General features: G+C 49.6%; 1 protein-coding gene across 1 annotated transcript; it reads right to left on the reverse strand.

The window, feature by feature from the left end:
* Window positions 1-3,593: 3,593 nt before the first annotated feature.
* Window positions 3,594-12,399, reverse strand: LIPG (lipase G, endothelial type). The gene is made up of 10 exons (XM_042891274.1): window positions 12,333-12,399; window positions 12,085-12,254; window positions 10,990-11,169; window positions 10,417-10,528; window positions 9,402-9,626; window positions 8,747-8,989; window positions 8,259-8,379; window positions 7,517-7,735; window positions 6,533-6,625; window positions 3,594-5,011 (listed from the first exon to the last, which is right to left on the reverse strand). Exons 1-10 carry the CDS (start codon window positions 12,397-12,399, stop codon window positions 4,990-4,992), a joined length of 1,452 nt encoding a protein of 483 aa, XP_042747208.1. The 3' UTR covers window positions 3,594-4,989.
* Window positions 12,400-19,534: the final 7,135 nt, after the last annotated feature.

Raw genomic sequence — 19,534 nt, forward strand, 5'->3', positions numbered from 1 at the left:
GGAACAATCACCTCTCTGCTCCTGCTTGCAACGCTGTTTCTGATGCAAGCCAGGATGCCATTGGCCTTCTTGGCCACCTGGGCACACTGTCGGCTCATGTTCAGCCGAGCATCAATCAATACCCCCAGGTCCATTTCCTCTACGCAGTCCTCCAGCCACACCGCCCCAAGCCTGTAGCGTCGCCTGGGGTTGTTGTGGCCGAAGTGCAGGACCCGGCATTTGGCCTTGTTGAAACTCATCCCATTGGCTCCAGCCCAGCTCTCCAGCCTGTCCAGATCCCTCTGTAGGGCCTCGCTACCCACAGGCAGATCCACACTTCCAGCCAATTTGGTGTCATCTGCAAATTTACTGAGGGTGCACTCGATGCCCTCATCCAGGTCATCAATAAAGATATTGAAGAGGACAGGCCCCAGCACCGACCCCTGCGGAACACCACTCACGACCGGTCGCCAGCTGGATTTAACTCCATTCACCACCACTCTCTGTGCCTGGCCCTCCAGCCAGCTCCTTACCCAGCCAAGAGTGTACCCATCCAAGCCTCTGGCTGCCAGCTTCTGCAGGAGAATGCTGTGGGAGACAGTGTCAAAGGCTTTGCTGAAGTCTAGGTAGGCCACATCAACAGCCTTTCCTTCATCCACCAGATGGGTCACTAGATCATAGAAGGAGATCAGGTTGGTCAAACAGGACCTGCCCTTCATGAACCCATGCTGGCTAGGCCTGATCCCCCGGTCACCCTGCACATGCCGCATGATCTCCCTCAAGACGATCTGCTCCATAACCTTCCCTGGCACCGAGGTCAGGCTGACAGGCCTGTAGTTCCCCGGATCCTCCTTACGACCTTTCTTATAAATGGGAGTCACATTGGCAAGCCTCCAGTCTTCTGGGACCTCACCAGTCAACAAGGAGCGCTGACAGATGATGGAAAGCGGCTCGGCTATCACCTCCGCCAGTTCCCTCAGCACTCTCGGGTGGATCTCATCTGGCCCCATCGACTTGTGACAGTCCAGCTGGAGCAGTAGGTCTCTGACTGTTTCTTTCAGAATCACAGGGGGGTTAGTGTGCTCCCCGGCAATATGTGCCCAGTATGCAGCTTTGCTGGCTGTGCCCAGGTGGGTGAACTCATGCCAAGGCGTCTCAGTAGCCTTCCTGCAATCACAGAACAGCTTACATGTCCTTGGTTTCCAAAGAATCATTAAGACTGGAAATAGCTCCAGGGTCAGCAGTTTGACTGTCAGTCCATCCCCACCATCTCCACTAAGCCATGTCTCCACACCGAATCACAGAATCGTTTCAGATGGAAAAGACCTTTCTGAGACCAAGTCCAACTGCCAGCCCACCACCACACAATGCCCACTCACAGGGTCATAGAATCATTCAGGCTGGAAAAAATGTCTACGATTACCAAGTATAACCATAGACCCATTTCAGGTTCTGAAATGCAGGATTTTGAAGTACCCAACTGATACTTTGAGACCTGCCTTTGGAAGTTCCCTCTAATTCTGTTGGAATGAGATGACAGGTTGGCACCGGATGATTGCTGAGGTCCCTTCCAACCCAGGTAATCCTATACCTCAGTGCACAAGTGGTACATAATCCAGCTTTTCTGGGGTGTTTCTTCTTGGGTTAAGCAAAGAACTGACAAATCTGGCTGTTTCACAGAAGTATGCAGAGTGAGGTTCTTCTCATTAACATCTGCAGATTTTATGGCAGGGGAGGAAGATGGTTCCAGGGTATTTTAGTGAAGCTGAAGTGTCTTTCTTCATGGTAGTTTGGTGGGATACATCTGTGTTCAGCCAAAAGCAGGATATAGAAAGACACATGGAAATGAGCAAAACCTCAACTGTTTTGGCCTTAAGGTTTGGTCCAACTCGTGTGTCGTGTCTTGCTTCGCCTGTTTGCAATAATCAGGACTGCTGGAGAAGTGGAAAAGCATGGCTTGAAAATCCCTGCTTTATTGGTCTCTTTTCTTCATTTTCCCATCTTATTGCAAGCTGTGTCGGAAGAAAGGGATTCTGAATGCTTGCAGTTTGTGTCCTCTTTGCACAGTTTACCATGAACATCTTAAAGCTTCTTGCAACAGCTGTGAAACAACCTAGGGCAGAGATAGGAAAACAATAACCCAGCAATAAAAGTGATCTGATTTTAGCCTTAAACGTGGGTCAGCTCTGGGTCACGCTGCTTCACCCGTCCCTCCAAACCCTCCCAGTACTTCACAGGGATTTACAAAGGTTGCCGCGTTCTTTGTGCTCACTGCTGGGCTGGATAGGATCGCAGGGAAGTCAATGAGCTGTATAATTTATGTTGGAATGCCGACATGGAGCAGAGCAGGCATAAAATTACAACCTGATAGTGCTGTCGGAGGAGAGGGATCTTGGTTTTTTTGGATGGTCGATGTCATCTTTGGGTTGAGGCTACCTTGGGGGGAAGGCTGACCTGGCAGATTGAGGCTGCCCCATTATCTCAGCACGGGGAGCCAACAGGAAATGTGCTGTTCCCATTCCCAAAAGGGCTGGCAGGTCTTTCTCTTCCCCAGCACAGCTATTGCATTACATTTATTCAACCCCAGTTTTTGAAGCTTGGAAACTGCCTCTGTGAGGCAGCCTCTTGCAGTAGGGGCTTTGCTGAGCAGTTTGTGATGTGGGGCTGACAGCACCCAAAGGGTGTAGTTACAACTACAGTGCAGTTTTCAAATGCACTTTGCTTTCAGTTTGCCTTAAGAAGTAGCGATGCTCAGAGAGTACCTGGTGCATTAGGGCACAATCTGGGGCAGTGTGGTGGGGCTGTAAAGCATTCCTGGGGCCAAGTGCATCATCGCTCTGGAGACCTGACCCTTGTGGGAACCCAGCTGCAGAGCTGAACGGAGGAGAGTCTTAAAACACTGGGGGAAGGGGAAAAATGCAAGCACAGAGCTTGGCTCACAGCCCCCTGCACCCATCCCAGCTTTAACTGGCATATACTGAAACTCCAAACTGGAAGAGATGCGCAGGGATGGATGTTGGTGTGTGCTGGGCTGTGTGGTGTTGGCTCTGAGATGCAGAGCAGAAGGAGTAGATCCATAGAAGCATTCAGGTTGGAAAGGACCTCCGAGATTCCTAGGCCCACCCCATCCCTACCATGCCCACTGCTCATGTCCCCATGTGCCACATCTCTATGTTTCTTGAACAGCTCCAGGGATGGTGACCCCACCACCTCCCTAGACAGCCTGTACCACTGCCTCACCCCTCCTCCCAAAAAGAAATATCTCCTAAGAACCAACCTGAACCTCCCCAGTGCAATTTCAGACCATCGCCTCACATCCTAAACCACTCATTCTTGCAGTCAATGTCTGCTTTAGTTTTCATAGGAAAAGGTTAACCAAATAATTTCATGTAAACCTCCCACAGCTTAGGGATATTTACTTAATTTGCAGTCTTTCTGCTGGAGCTGTGCCACCAGCTTCAGTCATGGCTGGGCAGAGCACCACGAGAGATTTCCTTAAGCTGGATGGCGTGGCAGCTGTTAGAAAGACTGAGGAAACCCGTGTTCATGTTCTGTTGCTCTGGGAAAGCCAACGACAGGTTAATAATGAGACTTCACTGATTCATACAGAGCTCTTTATTTTCATCTCAAGGCTTATAAAAACTGGAACTCAGAACCAAAACTCTTTAAAACTTTACATATGTACAGCATGAGAAATAAATAATGTTTAAAGTCATACAAAAACCAGAATATACAAACAGAGCTTTGAAACCACTCCATATATGGCAGGGTAACAAGTCTCGGCTACTCACCAAAGGCTCCAATCATTAAAACCTTTGCACAAAACCATGAAATAAAAAAGATCCCCAAATGTGCTTTGGTCAGATTGAAGCTCTACACAAACTCAGAACCTCAAAGGATGCACTCCATCTTCAGAACTCAGTGCACCACGTGGCAGCACCACTTTCTGAGGTTGTCTCGCTGCATGCCAAAAGTTCAGAGTTGTTACACCAAGTATCCTCCCAAAACTCAGCAAATTAACAAGTTTTACCTCTGATACAACCCATTCTGCTGCAGCCAGTGGGACCAGCTGTGGAGTGCCGAGCTCAGAGCAAAGCCACGTTCATCTGGCACCAGGAATACAAGCAAGTTGTGGTGGCAATGAAGATGGGCTATTGGCTCAGTTCAATGCTTTACATGGAAATAAGGTCTTAATTATGCACTGGTACTACAGCAGCATTGGAGCAGAGGCAGACATTCTCAGTAGTTACAAGGATAAGTGCAAAGCTCTCCTGGAACAGTCCAGTTCCATTACCTTCCTCCTGTGCTGGGCAGCTGCTATTTGCCTCTCACAAAGATTAATTAACATGGACTGTTGAACAAGGAGCAAGGACTGAGGAAAGGGGACTGAGGAGAAAGGAGCAGCTGCCACTTTTTGCATTATGCCATAGGGAAAGGGAGGACGGAGAGCTGCTTGGCACACAGTGATGCACAGATCTCAGCATCAGCCAAGCACAGAGCAGGTCTAAGGCAAGCAGAGGACAACCTGAACATAAGTGGCACGGTGCTTATCCCCACTCCTCCCTACACAACCCCACACAGAGTGTGTGCTGGTCTCACCTTCTCCAGCCCATAGTGCTCCTACAGTAGATGCCAACTGGTTCCTGGCATCACTGCATCCAGCAGTTCATATGGTTCTCTTCTCAGCTCCACTGGTGGTGGACCAGGACATCATTGCTGAGGTCTGGAGTTCCAGAGTTATCCTCTGTAGTCATGGTTAATGGGAGCAGGAAAGTCAGGGCAAGGCTAAATGCATCTCCCAGGCTGTCAGGGGAAGGTGCTGCAGTTATTCTAGGTCCAGGACCACAGTCCGTCAGCTGCTCCCCAGTTTCTTTCATCTGATCCAAAGTATTTTGTCCTGCAAAGCTATTTGCTTTAAGTGCTACCAAGGTTTTTTTTTGCCAGAGCATCTTCCCACTGTCACGGTCTTCATGCGTCCAGCTTGCTCCATTGTGGGTTCCAGGGAAATCTTCAGAGTGTGTTTGAGACAGATCTGGGAAGAACAGTGAGGAAAAAAAAAACACCAATAAATGCAGAGGTTAAAAGGAATATCAAAGAATTCCTAAGAATCTCTGGGACAGTGTGAAGTAGGTCACAAAGTACAGGTTGCTATTTTCATAGAATCATTAATGTCGAACTGTCCATCACCATTCTGTTCAAGAAAAAGAAAAAAGGAAAAAAAAAAGGAAAAAACTCAACTACCTTCCCAGCAGCCATTCAGTGGAAACCTGAAGCAGACATTACACACAGTGAACAGACTGCAAAGAAATTGCAGGTCTTGTCTTTAGGCTCTGCCTGTTCAGATTCACTTGATGGCGTTTACAGACTGAAATTTCAAGCAGGGAGCTGCCATCTCCCAGTGACTTGGCAGGAATGGAGAGCTGAAGAGCAAGCAGTTGCTCAGTTTCTGGAAGTAAAGACCATTTCCTGGAAACCGTCGTGCTCTGGAGATCAGAGCTGCTCCTCTGCCTCATGCAAAAGCTGTTCTCCACCAGCAAAAGCAGGAAGACATCTGCCTGCACTTCTTTTATGGGGTTATGGAGAAGCACATCAAAACAGCCTTGTTGCAGGAGCATTTACTTGATCATGTGGCAGAGCAACAAGTTTTTGTATGGGGGTTTCATTCACATAATTGTTTGCTACTGTGCGTAGCAGCCTGCTAGCTTCTGCCAGACCCGGGCCAGCACCAGCAAGCATTTATCAGCTGATTTCAACCAGGAAGGTTGTGCAAAGGGCTGTGCTAGCTCTAACAAGCACTAGGTCTCCAGATGAGAAACAACGAAGGATTAAGTTTACAAAATGAAATTTGTGAGGCTGGGCTTTGTCTTCAGGAAGCTGTCATTTGGTTAAATGAATGGGGATTGATTCAAAGCATGGTTCAAGGCAGCCTGAAGCAATCAGGCTGTCACTGCTGGGACCAGGCTTGCCAGCAGTCATGCTCTGAGGACAGATTCTGGTGTGTGGGACGTCCCCAGGGATCAAGGCAGGACAGGCATGCTCTGCAATGGGTGAGATTCCACTGCTGAGCCAGGGGAGATCGATGGAGATGAATCATAGAATAGAATCATAGTATCTATAGAGTTGGAAGGCACCTCTGAAGGTCACGTCGTCCAACTCCCCTGCAGTGCACAGGGACCTATCACAGGTAGGTCACGTTGCCCATGGCCTGATCCAGCCTCACTTTTAAAGTCTCCAGAGATGGGACATCAACCACATCCCTAGGCAACCTGTTCCCATGCCTCAACAGAAGTGGTGGGAGTCAGTGCTGTAACACCATGGTAATCCTCAGCTGTGCCTCACTGATGCACTAAGCCAAATTTAACCAAGGTATTTCTCTGCAGCTCAGGCTGAAGTGATCTTTTAGGTAATATTGTCCACCTCCAGCATTCCTCTGCTTTATAGGGCAGCAGTCTTTTATAGGAGCATCTAATCAGCTTTCCACTACTGCAAGGATCTTGGACTCATCCTCAAGTGCCCACACGCCAGTAACCAGGATTTTGTCTGACTTCCCTACCTTCTTTTCCATTCATCTGTGCACTTCACAAACCAGAGCTCTTTGCCAGGAAATATGCTGGTCAGCTGGGAGTCTTCCACACAGAAAGCAAACCTGGGAGGAAGAAGAACTGGGAGTCACTGAAAGCTCTGTCTAAAGTTTAATAAACAAGACATAATATGGATTAGAACTCATTCTAGGACATTGCTGTTTGGTTTTATATCCTCTGTGGAGCATCTTGGTACATCATTACTTTGCCAACTGGCTGATGCAGTGCTTTCTATCCTATTGTAAAGTTGCACTTGTGGATCTTTTTCTTTACCTCCCCTTTGTTTCACAGGTTCCAGAAAGAAGGATGCAGAACACCTCGCAGATGGCAAGAGAAGCTTATTTAAAGCTGATCAATGTGAGAAAACTGTCAGCATCAACTGCTTTTAACAGATCTGGGTTATCTTCAGAGCAAGACGACAGAATTCGGGTGTGCTATGCTTCCAAACTGGCATGCACCTCCATGTAATTGTACAGTTCCAGAGATCTCATAAGGAGCAATATAGTGCTTAAGTTGGTGCTACCATGTTACCAGCTGCAGTTTTACACAAGCTTATGCCAGATCAGCATGTTATCGTGTAATAAAGAGCCCTACCTACGCTTCGGGTATGTGCTCTTGGCACTGTCAGAACTTTAATCCTTCAAGTATCATTTAAACCACCTTGAAGTAGGCTGGATTCAGACCTCAGGGGGAGGCAGGACTATTCCAGCATCTAAATAAAGCAGAAGAACCTCAGATCTGATCTGCAGTGACTGGTTCTGCTTCAGGCTTGGTTTGTAGCCTCATGCTGCAAGTAATCTCCTCCCACACCATAAAGATGCAGGAGGTGGTAACACTAAAAATGGGACAATTTAGGCCACCAGCTAAATTCACACCCTTTCCCCTTTCCTTGCTGGATTCTGAATATCGCTCCTTTTGGCTGAGCCAGCTCAGGTGCAGTCCAACACCACCATTACCTCTGCTGCGTCTCCCCAGATTTCACACGTATCCGTCGGATGTGCAGCTCCTGGGAGGACCTGGCAGGCCGGTACCAGTAGCTCCTTAGCTCCTTCCACAGATCGTACCACGACTGAGTTGCTCCCTCCCAGGTGAGCTTTATTTTTAGAAGATCTCCCATGTCCTCTTCAGTATAGACCAGGAAGGTGTTGGTAGCATTAAGGCCAATTTGCTCAAGCCTGGAAGACAAGCAAAGACTCTGTGTTTTCTCATGGAAGCCTGCCACATGTTCACTCATTTAAAAAGAGCCTTTGCAGCTCAGCAAGTGCTTCACATTGAGTTGCCACCAGTTAGTTACTGATTGTACTCAAGAAAGCGTTCAATCAACTCATCATGGATTTGGCTCAGCCACCTTTCCATGGCTTAAGGGTGAACGTCACGCCTCGTCTCCTTCTGGAGAGGCTAAAGGAGGTCAACAGCACATCCAGAGGTATAAGGGCCTGCAGGCTGCCCAGTGGAATAAAGCGAAAACAGAGCATTCAGTGATGAGCCACAAAGACCAACATGTAGAGAACTGGGCACAAATTACATTCTACGCAATTTGACGTAATTAAGTTACTGGATGAAATACTGAATTGTGATCAAGTAGGTCTGCTAGACTCAAGTGTACTGCCAGTGTTACCAGAGGAAAAAGAATGATGCCACCTGGCCTAGCCCCAGTCACCTCGCTGTCTAGGTGAGCACAGCAGGCAGCTTACTTACACTTCTAAAGAGAGGGGCTCAGATTCTCCGTTGGTGCCATGGAGGGTGACAGAGAAGGTGGGGTCAACCTCCCCCAGGCTCTTGTAGCTGAAGACATGCATCTTCATCTGATAGTGGTAGACTGGAGAGAAACAAAGAGAGCATATATTAACAGCAGTACAAACAAACAAACTGAATTGCATTGTGGCTTGGGTTGGAAGGGGCCTTGAAGGTCATAGAACTGTAGAACCATAGCATGGTTGGGTTGGAAGGAACCTCAAAGCCCAACTAGTCCCAACCCATGCTATGGGCTGGCTGTCCTCCCACCAACCCAGGCTGCCCCACTATGGCATTGGGCACCTCCAGGGATGCAGCACTCACACTTCTTACCGCTGCCCTACATGGAGGTGACGCTCCTCACCTACCTCTAGATCTTCCCCACTACTGAACTTCAGGGGCACCTCAGACCCACTCCTAGAAATCAGACCACGTTCTTTTAAGAAGCATACCTTTGAACGGCATGTCAGCCCTGGTTTTTAGGTACATCTTGCTGTTCCTTTTGTGCCGTGTCCTCCTGGCGTTGTAGCCAATGCCGCTGCAGCGGTTTTTGCGGCAGCTCAGGCAGATGCCCTTCTTGAAGCGACTGGAATCAGTACATTGAAACGCGAAGCTTTGTTTATCCTGGTTCACGAGGGAGTCCACAAACAGGTGCACAGACCGCTCGTGTTCACACTTAACAACTTCACCAATTGCTAGAGGAGCAGAGTTGCAAGGGATACATTTGGTTTGAGTATTTGTCACCCTAGTAGGTGTTAAGACAGCAGCAGCGTTTTGCTGCCCAGCATGGGGCAGTGTGGCCAAAAATTGGTGTGTTTTTTTTCCTCAAACAGAAGCAATTCAAGAGGTTAGTGCAAAACGTTTGGAGAGGATGAGTCATGTGTTGGCTCCCTTTGTGGAGGAGATCAAAAGACAGCCTTAGGTTATGATCAGGTGTTAGAGGGACAACATGCTACTTCAGATCTACAAGCAGGTCTAGCTCCTAGCAATTAACTCCAAGAGCACAGATACAGTTCAGAAATTAAAAAAAAAAGTGGTTTTCTCTGCTCTTGTACACCAACCCAAGGAGCATACTCTGATCAGCAGCAATAGAAGTTGTGAACTTACTGCCATAGGCAATGGCTCCCAGGACATCACTCAGTCCGCAGCCGGGCTGGAAGTCCCCTCCATTGGGGTAGATATCAACATGGCCCACAGGCATCTGGATCCCAATGCTGACACCCAGCGTTTCCCTTGTATAAGTATGAAGGACATCCACAAAGGCAGCATCATCAGGGGAAAGACGCCTGCTAGGGTCCACTCCTTCAAACATGGGGCCAGCAGGGTCCAAGCCTGGGTTGGAGACAGCGCAAGGGACTAGGTAAGGAACTGGGGTGTTTGATACAGAATGGGTTATTTCCTACAGATCTGGAAAGAACTTGCTGCTGGGAGCCCTCCTAATCCACGTGCTACACAGTCCCTGCTTCACTGCAAGTGTTGACCCTTCAGAGCTCTTCCCCATGATCTCACTAAGCTGTTCCGTTAGTGAGACCATGGAGATGAGCTCCACAGGGAGAACACTTGCTCACTCACTGAAGTTGTGCACCTGAGCCATTCCCCAACTTTGGCAGTTTTACCAAGATATTTATTGCCAGGCTCTGAGGAATTCTCACTGTCATATTTAAACATTTAAAGCTTTCCCTTCTGCCGTGTCATAGGTTCTCCCCTGTTAAAATCAGCTTCTTTCCAGAAGCACTCTATGCTCTCCAGAGGAGGGGTTGCTGGTTTTGACCAAACACACTATGGGACAAACAGCATGAGCTCTGATCACAGAGCTCTGCCAATCAGAGGTTTAGGATTTGGACAGTAAGGGCCTGAACGGGACTTCTGCTGAACTCACATGCAATTTCAAATACATTTAAGATCAGGTCCTCAGATTTTTCATTGATTCTTCCGCTCTTATCTGCAGTTCAAAGTAAAGATATGCTCTCTCACTAGAAGAGACAATGCTGCCCCGTGTAGGGGACTTGTTATTTCTGACTCAGAAAGCCCAAAGCATTGCAGCAGCAGAGGGAATGAGGCTCTATGGGGAAGCTCATTACTGTAGAGTGAATTGTAAGAGACTGCTTCAGGAGCCACTCACCTGTGATTCTGCCTATTTTCCCATGGACGTGATTACCAGCAAAGCCAGCAACATGGGCACCCAGGCTGTACCCGATCAGATGGACATTCTCCAGCTTAAAGAGAGGGATCTCCTGTAAGGGGAAGAAGAAAACACTTAATAATTTGCCCCTGTGTTTCAGGATGTGGTTTTGCCTCCATCTGCAGGACTACAAAGTCCAGTTCTAAGAACAGAGAAGAGGGGAGGGGGCAGACAAGCATGGTTGGTGCTTTCCTTCACCAAGATAAGCACCATCTGAATGGGGTGGGTGATGCTTGTGGCACACAGCTTTCACCTACATAGGATGCGCTGTACTGAACTTTCTGAGGCAGCCTTGCATGGAGAGCTGGCAGAATACCTCCATCTGGATTTTGCTCAGAACTCACTAGTGCAAGCAACCTGCAAAGCAGCATCTCCCATGTAAGCAAAGCATGGTGCAAAGGAGCACAGTCCTTCAGCTGTGAGCCCTTGCTCCACCTGGCTTTGGGGTTGGGGTTACATCAGTGTCTTCCCCACTTGCTGGCAAACACATAACGTGACAGCAGAGCATATTACCTGCAACCAGTCGAGCAGCCTCGCTATGCTCTTCCCAACAACTTGTGTGTTGTTCACTGCATCGGTGTAGAGTTGGTGAGCAAGAGAAAGCCAATCCACCACCACCACATTGGCATCCTTCTCCCTCTCCTGCAGGGCTGAAACCAAGCTGCCCAGCCAGGTCTCAAACATGCCACTCATCTGGAAGGAGATCTGAACATTAGCTTCTGGAGCATCCCAATCACACACTCACACTTTCACGGCAAATGCATGCTCCTATGTAAACCCCAGTGCACCAAGCTAATTGGTGTAAGAGAAACAGGTTTTGGCACTTGGGCTGCAATGAGCTGCCACACCTGTAAAGACAGGAAAGAGAGGCACCAGCTCCCTGCACCTTATCGCTCTTTCCTCAAGAGCCTCAGCAATTCTGATGGATTGTAAAATTAGTCTCTAGCAAACTGCAGTGCCATGGCAAAACTGGTTAAGTCCCTAAGTGGGACATGAAATGCAGAAGCAGCTTGATGAAATCTGCCTGCCTTCTGTCCTTGGAAAGCCAGGAGCACATGGCACAACTGTGGATAAGAAGTAAGAATATAAAAATCACAGAATGGCTTAGGTTGGAAGGGTCATAAAAGATCTGAGGACCATAGAAGTTGGAAAAGACGTCCAAGATATCCAACCCAGTTCCACCATGCCCACTGACCACGTCCCCAAGCGCCACATCTCCACAGTTCTTGGACCCTTCCAGCCATGGATCTGCTGGAGTTGGAAAGGTCCACGAAGATCACAGAAGCATGAAAGATGGACTATTCCATACAGAACACCCTGCTCCAGTCCTGTGCCACAGAAAGTCCACACCTCCATCAAGTGTCACTTTTACAATGGGCATTTGGTCACACTTCAGGGAACAAACCTCAGGTTCCGCTGCCTGTGCTCGCCTTGCAGAGGCACGGAGTGATGCAGAACAGGTGTGCAATTGTTAAGTTCAACGACTGCAGCATTCTTAAGTTCGGTGAAGCTGCACCGGTGCAGTGCTCCCCACAGACTGCAGCGCTCAGCAGCTGCCCCAAACCTCCCGATCACAGCCCCTGCTACGCTCCCGATACTCCCGCTCACCGTCCACCCGTGGATGATGAGAAAGGTCCTGGCCGTCGCGTTGAAGCCACACTCCTCCAGACTCCGCTCGCTGCCCAGTTCCAGCGCACAGCCCTCATCCTCGGCGTCGGCCGAGCGCCGGAGCCCGAACTTCACCCGCAGCCGCGGGCTAGGGGGCGCGCTAGGGGCACCTGCGAGCACGGAGCAGCGGCTCAGCGGGATGGAACAGCGCAAGGGAATCTCCCACCGTACCCCAGCCCCGTACCTACCTGTGGTCCCCGCGGCGAGGCAGGCGCCCAGCCCGGCGCACAGCAGTACCAGCACCGCCCGGCTCATGGCGCTCCGGGAGCGCACCGCCGCCGCCGCTTTAAGACCCCGCGCGGGGCGGAGCTCATGGCCCGATGGGGCGGGGCTCGAGCTAAGCGCGCCGCTCATTGGGCACGCCCTCCTTGACGTCACGGGCGGAGCCAATGAGAGTGCGAGGAGGGGCGGGGCCAGGCGCTGGGCTGGGCTTGAGGGAAGCGGCGTGGGGAGCGCGCACGTGGGTAATGCGGCGGGTGGGCGAGCGGGGCAGCGCTGCGGGTCCATCCCCGGCACTGGGGGTGGGCAGCAAAGGGCAGCACCGCTCACCCTGCTTTTCATCACCTACATTTTTATTGCCTATATTGTTACCGACGCTTCCATCCGTACGGATCCATAGGGCTCATCATTGATCCTTACACTCTGCCCCGCTGTCTCTCGGCCATACTCCGGTGCACGTGGCTTTGCTGGTCCCTTCTTCTTCCCGTTTCCTCTGTTACTCCTCTGTGTCGCGGCAGAAAGCAAGGAGTGTGTTGTGCTACAGGAAAACGAAAGTGGGGAAGGTTTTCCGAGGAGAAACGGGGTAATAGTGCTCTGAGGACGGGGGCACCTTACCTCTCTGGTAGATACTGATGCAGAGAAGCACCGTGATGGAGCTGTAAGTGTCCCCTCTCATTGCAGGGAGTCCAACCACATGGCCTTTAAAGGTCTCTTCCTCAGACCATTCCATGATTCCGTAACCTGGCTTCTGTGAGTCTGCTCTGACAGAGGAGAGCTCCTTTGCTCAAGCCAGAGGTGAAGTTCATTGCTTTAGGTGAGAAATTCAGCATCAAGGAGTGATTATTGCTCATCTGTAAATTCTTAGTTCCACATAAGAGTATCTTACACATAAGAGTATCTTACACAACTCTTCCTGTCTGGTTATCTGATTTCCTTCCTTTCCCCATTGAAAGGGAGTGGGATTTGCAGAGAGAATAATTGCTCCATTTTTTCAAGTTATAAAACGGCTTTTCTTTTCAATTATAAACCACGGCTCAGGCAGTAGGATGTAATGGGATTGGTGTTAGCTTCCCTCTTGGCTCCTTTCCTCGTCCCTTTTTCTGATGCCAGGAGAAGCAGGGCTGCAGAACAACCTGACCTGGGACCTGGCAGCAAGGACCTATGCCAGGGGTGGTGGCACCCGAAGGCCCCGGGGAGATGACATCCCGTGGTCACCCTTGTATCCCACCTACTCCTTATATCCTATCTTATTCCTACATCCCACACTGTCCCTATATGCTTTCCTGCCCCTATACGTGACACAGTTTCTGCTGTGGATGTTTCTACTCTGTGAGCATCACAGCAGGGTGCGAGCAACCTTGTGCTTTTGTTTCACAGCCATTCCTTTCCCCTTTCCTCTCCCAATGCTTTCAAACTCCCCATGAATGTGTTTTAAAAGGTCCGGTCCTTCCCACCCATCGGTAGGGACGAGGCTGATCTCCTTCAGGTTATGAAATCAGCTCACATGTGGTGTTATCCACTGTCATTGAGCTCTCTTTGTCGGAGGAGCCCCCACTCCTACCCCTAAGCCTATTTCTTAGGGCCACACCATTCAAACTCCTAAGCCCCGTGTAGTAAAAATCACTGGGGGAAAATCAATGGCAGCCAGCAAGCCACTATACTGCTTGACTATTAATGGTCCTGCTAGCTGCAAATTTACTTTACCACAAAGTCCCCAGCATGTAATCCTTCGATGAATGCCTTTGATTGTGAGGGAATATTTACAGCTGACCCTGCCAGCAGTCTGCAGACCTGCACGGGGCCTCCTGGCCCACAGTAAATCCGCTGGCATCTGTTGCTGGGTTCTTATCGAGCACATGCTCTGTGGCTGCAGCGTTTGGGCTGTAGCCCTGGCAGACACGGTGGGCCTTGAGGAGTAAATCCCCACATTCCTCTTCGATGCTAAGTCTTGCTCGTGTTGTCAGCCAGTTGGGAATGGCTCGTACCTGCCTCCAGCCACCCCCGTGAAGGTCTTTGATCCCAGCCCCTTCCCTATGGCACACCCCATTGATTCTAGCCACTTCTCCACAGCACGTTCCCATTTATCCCAGACACTCCCCTATGGCACATTCCCGTTGATCCCAGTCCTTCCCCATGGCACATCCCCATTGATTCTAGCCACTTCTCCGTGACGTGTCCTCAAATCCCAGCCACTTCCCCATGGCACATCCCCATTCCTGCTGCTGGACAGCCCTTCCCCATGACCAAACTTCTTGGCCGCTTGCAGTGCTTGCTGAGCAAGGATGGGTTGGAATTGGACAGGATGACCTTGTTGGTCTTTTCCAACCGTAGTTATCCTATCATTTAGGTTTTAGGAATTAGGTGGAATTTCTCTCTTCTCATGCCTTTCCCAAGCACTTATTTTCCATCCAAATCGTATGAATGCTAAGCGTGTTTGGGCTTGAGCTGGCTTTGGATCCATGCCCATTGGCAGTGCAGTGGGGCTGTGTGTGGTCAAGGGAGATGTTTCCTCCTTTATGAGGTCTTCTTTTTGGCGGGGCGTTGGAGGAAAAGCTCAGGGCATCCTGCAGAGCTGAGCACCCAGTGCTGCACCTGCCTTAATGCTCCTGCAGCCAGCAAAAGAGAGGTTCCCCAAGCTTCCCAGTGCCTACAAGAAAGAAAAGGAGCTAGTTAGTAAAACCAATTGGTTTCTTACTTTTGCAAAGCCAATTAGAAATAGCTTTCATTCTCAGCATCATTACTGCTAAGTCACACCCCACCTTTACTGCTGCACATTCCCAATTTCTTTTTGCTGGAGTGACAACTTGCACACATTATCCCTCTATCTGTGGTCCTGGCTGATGTTTGAGAGATTTTTTGACAGTGTTTTCTGTGATTCCTACTGGATGGGAGTGGCTGGTATCGTAAATCACCAAAAAGGCCGCACACACGATCTCTTGTTTTGCAGAAACGGTGTGACAAGCAATTTTGAGGCAGAGCAGCAAGCAGTACCAAGGTTAGGGTACCTACCACTTGCTCTTCATGCTGTGCTCTTCCCTTTGGAACCTTTTGCTGCCTGGATGGTAGCAGCATTTAGCGCTGCCTGAGATGGAAAAAACCCTGAGCCACAGATAAGCAGCGTCTCCTGCTTTCTTCTCATACCAGTAATATTATTCACGTTGTTTTTCATCAACTTGTACATTTTGCCATCCTCAAGCCCTGTATTACTCATCAATGTAAAAGTTAACAGCAGCTACCCCATGCATTTGCAGCATGTGCAATAGGGGATGAATGAGATGTCCATGTGCAATAGGAATGCAGGGATGAATGAGATGTCCCTGCATGCGCTGCTCGCCACAGGGCTCTGATTCCCCCTCTAGCCATTTAGTCCTAATTGCCCAACTTCTCCCATTTATTATGTTTGTGGAGCATGTGGATCTTATTAGGAAGAATGAATGGCTCTGTAATTAATTAAGAAAAGCTCAGGGCACTCCGTAGTTCTTTGTCATGGTGCTCCTGGCTGTGAGGTACAGGCGGTGCTGATATCCACCTCGGCCCAAGGCCAGCAGACAGACAAAGCCATAGGCAAAACAGGGGCTGTGCTTCCAGCCCGGCAGATTCACAGGGTGGTGGGACTGAGGTGTGCTACCCAGGCTGCCTGCCACTGCCATGCTCTGTGCTTCCGACCCATCATATGACCTTCCTGAGCAGCAGCATGTGATGAGGCCATGGAGAAAAACCCACTTGGAAAGGATGGAGAGGGGGAGGGCGGCTCGGCTGTGAGATTAGGGAGCATGGACAGATAGGAAAGGCTGCAAATGAGTGGGCTTGAGGCATGGGTGGTGGAAAAGGGGAGGGGGAAGAAGGGGCAGGAATTGAGGAGGGAGGAATGAGCTCAGAGATGACATTTAGGATCAAACTGGGGATAGCTGAGCATTGCAGGAAGGAAGACAGTGCTGTTGTCAGAGCAGAAAGTTGGGAAATCTGTGGCAGTATGAATGAGAAAGAAGGAATGCAGAAATACACATCAGCATGATAACCGGGGATGCTGGAGGGGTTGCTGAGGACATTATCAGGGTTTGGGGAGAAGGGAAGAGAGGTTTAAGGCAGCAGCTCTGAGCATGAATCTGCCCGCTGTCTGAAAGTGTTGTGGAGGTAATATCCATGCTCCCCTCCGAGGGCTTGGGTGAATCTCACCATAGGTCAGAATGGAGAAGGCTGCAGGCATGGGTGACAAATATGGGTTCTGCCTGGGAGGGCAGCTCCTGCCCTGGTGCTGCCTGAAAAAAAGACTCAGCTGTTGTCCATCAGCTGGTCCAGAGGAGCTCTGAATGAAACAGAATGAGCAGATAACAGAGGAGAATATGTTGGTTGGGAGAAGCAACCAAGGAGTGGATAGAAGATGCAAGAGTGGATGGGGCTGGAGGCCGCACAGAATACACAGCTTCAGAAGTGCTGAACAGGACCCAGAGATCACAGAAAGCAGAGGCTGGAAGTGGACATGGCCCAGAGGAGCTCCCCTGCCCAAGCAGGGTCGGTAGAGCTGATCACCAGGACACGATCCAGTTGTTCATCTGCAAGGATGGAGCCTCCTGGAGAGCCTCAGCCTCTCCAGGCAACCTGTTCCAGTGTCCTACTATCCCCACTGAAAAAAAATATGAGTATATATTCTCTCATGTTTAAACAGAATTTTCCCTATTTTAATTTATGCCTTAACTTTGGGCACAGACTGTGGGCATTGTTGCTGATTCCAGGGATATTAAATTAAAGCCAAAAACAAGCAGTCACAACCCCAGACAACATGCGTAAACGCTTTGCTGGCAGGGGATGCACTGAACAAACACCACCTTCAGCAACAACGTTATTCCGTCACGTCGGAGTTTGCTTCCCTTGTGATTCCCCCCCTCTGGGCTTGCAAAGGGTGGATGAACTCATTTCTCCGGGACAATACGCCAACAATTGCTGAGCCTTACAGTGCCACTGATTGGTACGGTGTCATTGACTGCTGTGTGTGTCTTGGCCACGCTCCTGGCCCATCACCAGCAGCACAGGGACAGAGCCCACTGCGTCACACTTCAGCAGCAGTGACGGTGGAGACAGGCACTCTGCTGTCATGACACCATGCTCCACTGTTTCCTCAGCCCTGAACTGGGCACGGCAGAAACAAGCAGACGGTGCGGCTGAGCTCTCCTCGTAAAGAGGTGTCTGTTTAAGGAACTTTTGGCCTCCCATGGAATCATCTCTTCTTTGAAATCTTTGAAACTGCCATCCACAAAGATGGGCACCGTAACTGCTGCAGAACAAAGTCCTGCACGGTGTTGTCCTGCTGATGGTGGTCAGGCCATGCTGTGGAGGTGCGTTTTCCTTCATTTACAGGACCACAGCTCTTGCTTCTCAGTAAGCAAATGTTCCGGACATTTTTACTGAGTCTGAGAGTGATGATAGGACAAGGTGGAATTGCTTAAAACTCCAAGAGGGGAGATATAGGTGAGATGGGAGGAGGAAATTGTTTACCCAGGGGCTGGCCAGGAGGAAAAAGGTGCAGGCAGTTGAGAATGACTGGAAAGTTTTCCATATCTCCAGCTGCAGTATTCAGGCTGCTTTCAATTTTGTCTTCAGGTTTTTCTGCTTAACCATTCAGCAACCCATTTGTACATAATTCTGTGAATGACAGCTAACATCCCCATGTAACCCTTGAGCACCAAAAGCTGCAGCTGTAAAAGAAATGCCAAGAAAGCTACATGTCTGAGGAATTAGCTTCCCTTCCTGCGCAAAGAACAGGTCAGAAAACCCTCTTACAGCACAGGGGCACATGGTGGGTTTTAGTGAGCTGGAGTTAAGCTCAACCAATCAGCCCCAATGGAGCGATCTGTCACAGGGCTGTTAGCACAGCCTCTCCTGCACTGTTTGGTAATTTGGTATGTCCCTTGGCTGGAAGCAATCTGTTTGGTATAGCAGTGCCATGTCTCCAGCTCCAACTCTGCCAGTTTTGGAGCTCACCTCTCCCTTTGGCCAGGAGGGATGTGGCTGTCATGCGAGGTGAGAGATTGTTGATTAGGATGACATTTGGCTTGGTAGTTCCTGTAGGGCTGATAAGGCTGCTTGCTTATTCACAGCTAAATCCACAGTGGGACTTCTGTGATGTTACACTGTTGTACCCACGCTGCTCCATGGCAGGTCAAGGAGGCACCTCAAAGAGGTGTGAAGACAACGCATCACATTGCTGAAGACCTGCAGCAGGACAGGAGAGAGCATTTGTATCATGGAAGAGCCTCGGGGTTAGGACACGGCCTTGAATCCTCTCAAGGGGAAGGAACCCAATGTGGGTCTCTCACATCCTGGAAGTGCTCCGTGGCTGCTGTGCCATAGGTTAAGCTGCTGGGCTCTACTCCGCTCTGCAGCCGCCCTTCCCAGTGGAATGCTTTCAGAGCACAAAGCAGAGGAACAGTTGGATCTATGCACTGAACACCTCCTGAGCAAGGCTGAGTCGCCAGGACTGGGTGGTACAGGCTGGAGAATTAAGAGGGATGGCACCAGGGGAGTTTAAGGTTAAATCCTATGGGGTTTCAGTTCCAGGAGGATTAGGAGACAGCTGCTCCCAATTCAGGAGTTTCAAGGAACATGATTTTGGACTTAAATGCTTAATTTTTGCTCCGTTTGATTTACATCTGGAAATATTATCATTCCACATAAAACTGAATCTGCAAGAAAGCACTGGAACTAATCTCTGAGATTTTATTTTATTTTTTCCATTTGTATTGCTCCTCAAAATCATGGGATCCCAGAGAGGACACTTTCTCGTGTCTGTTTATTTTTCTCCAGTAATACACCACTGAGGCATGTTGTTATGTGTGTTTTCACAGTGCAGGTCCTCCTTCACATTACCACCATGGTTGTGTGCATTGAGGTCTGAGCAGCTTCTGATCCCACGGATGATGATGGAAGTGCTAATTGGTGAAAACCATTCCACACCAAAAACAAGCATGTGCTTCAGAGCATGGGCTACTAAATGTTCCTCTCTCCCTCCTTCCCTCCCTCCTTCCCCCCTTCCTTCCTTTCTCCCTTTCTTCCTCCCCCACCCCTTTTCCTCTCCCTTCTCCCTTCTCCCTTCTCCCTTCTCCCTTCTCCCTTCTCCCTTCTCCCTTCTCCCTTCTCCCTTCTCCCTTCTCCCTTCTCCCTTCTCCCTTCTCCC

Source organism: Lagopus leucura, unplaced genomic scaffold (genome assembly GCF_019238085.1).
Source record: "Lagopus leucura isolate 7727_CA_CO unplaced genomic scaffold, USGS_WTPT01 27-8_obj-0_obj, whole genome shotgun sequence".
Classification (NCBI taxonomy): Eukaryota; Metazoa; Chordata; class Aves; order Galliformes; family Phasianidae; genus Lagopus; species Lagopus leucura.

What these genes read in the sequence shown, in the direction of transcription:
- LIPG (XM_042891274.1), bottom strand. Translation starts at nt 12,399, where the DNA reads ATGAGCCGGGCGGTGCTGGTACTGCTGTGCGCCGGGCTGGGCGCCTGC. An exon ending in TCATCATCCACGGGTGGACG is followed by an intron (nt 11,170 to 12,084) that starts GTGAGCGGGAGT and finishes ATCTCCTTCCAG; the next exon opens with ATGAGTGGCATGTTTGAGAC. An exon ending in GGCTGACATGCCGTTCAAAG is followed by an intron (nt 8,380 to 8,746) that starts GTATGCTTCTTA and finishes GTTTCTCTCCAG; the next exon opens with TCTACCACTATCAGATGAAG.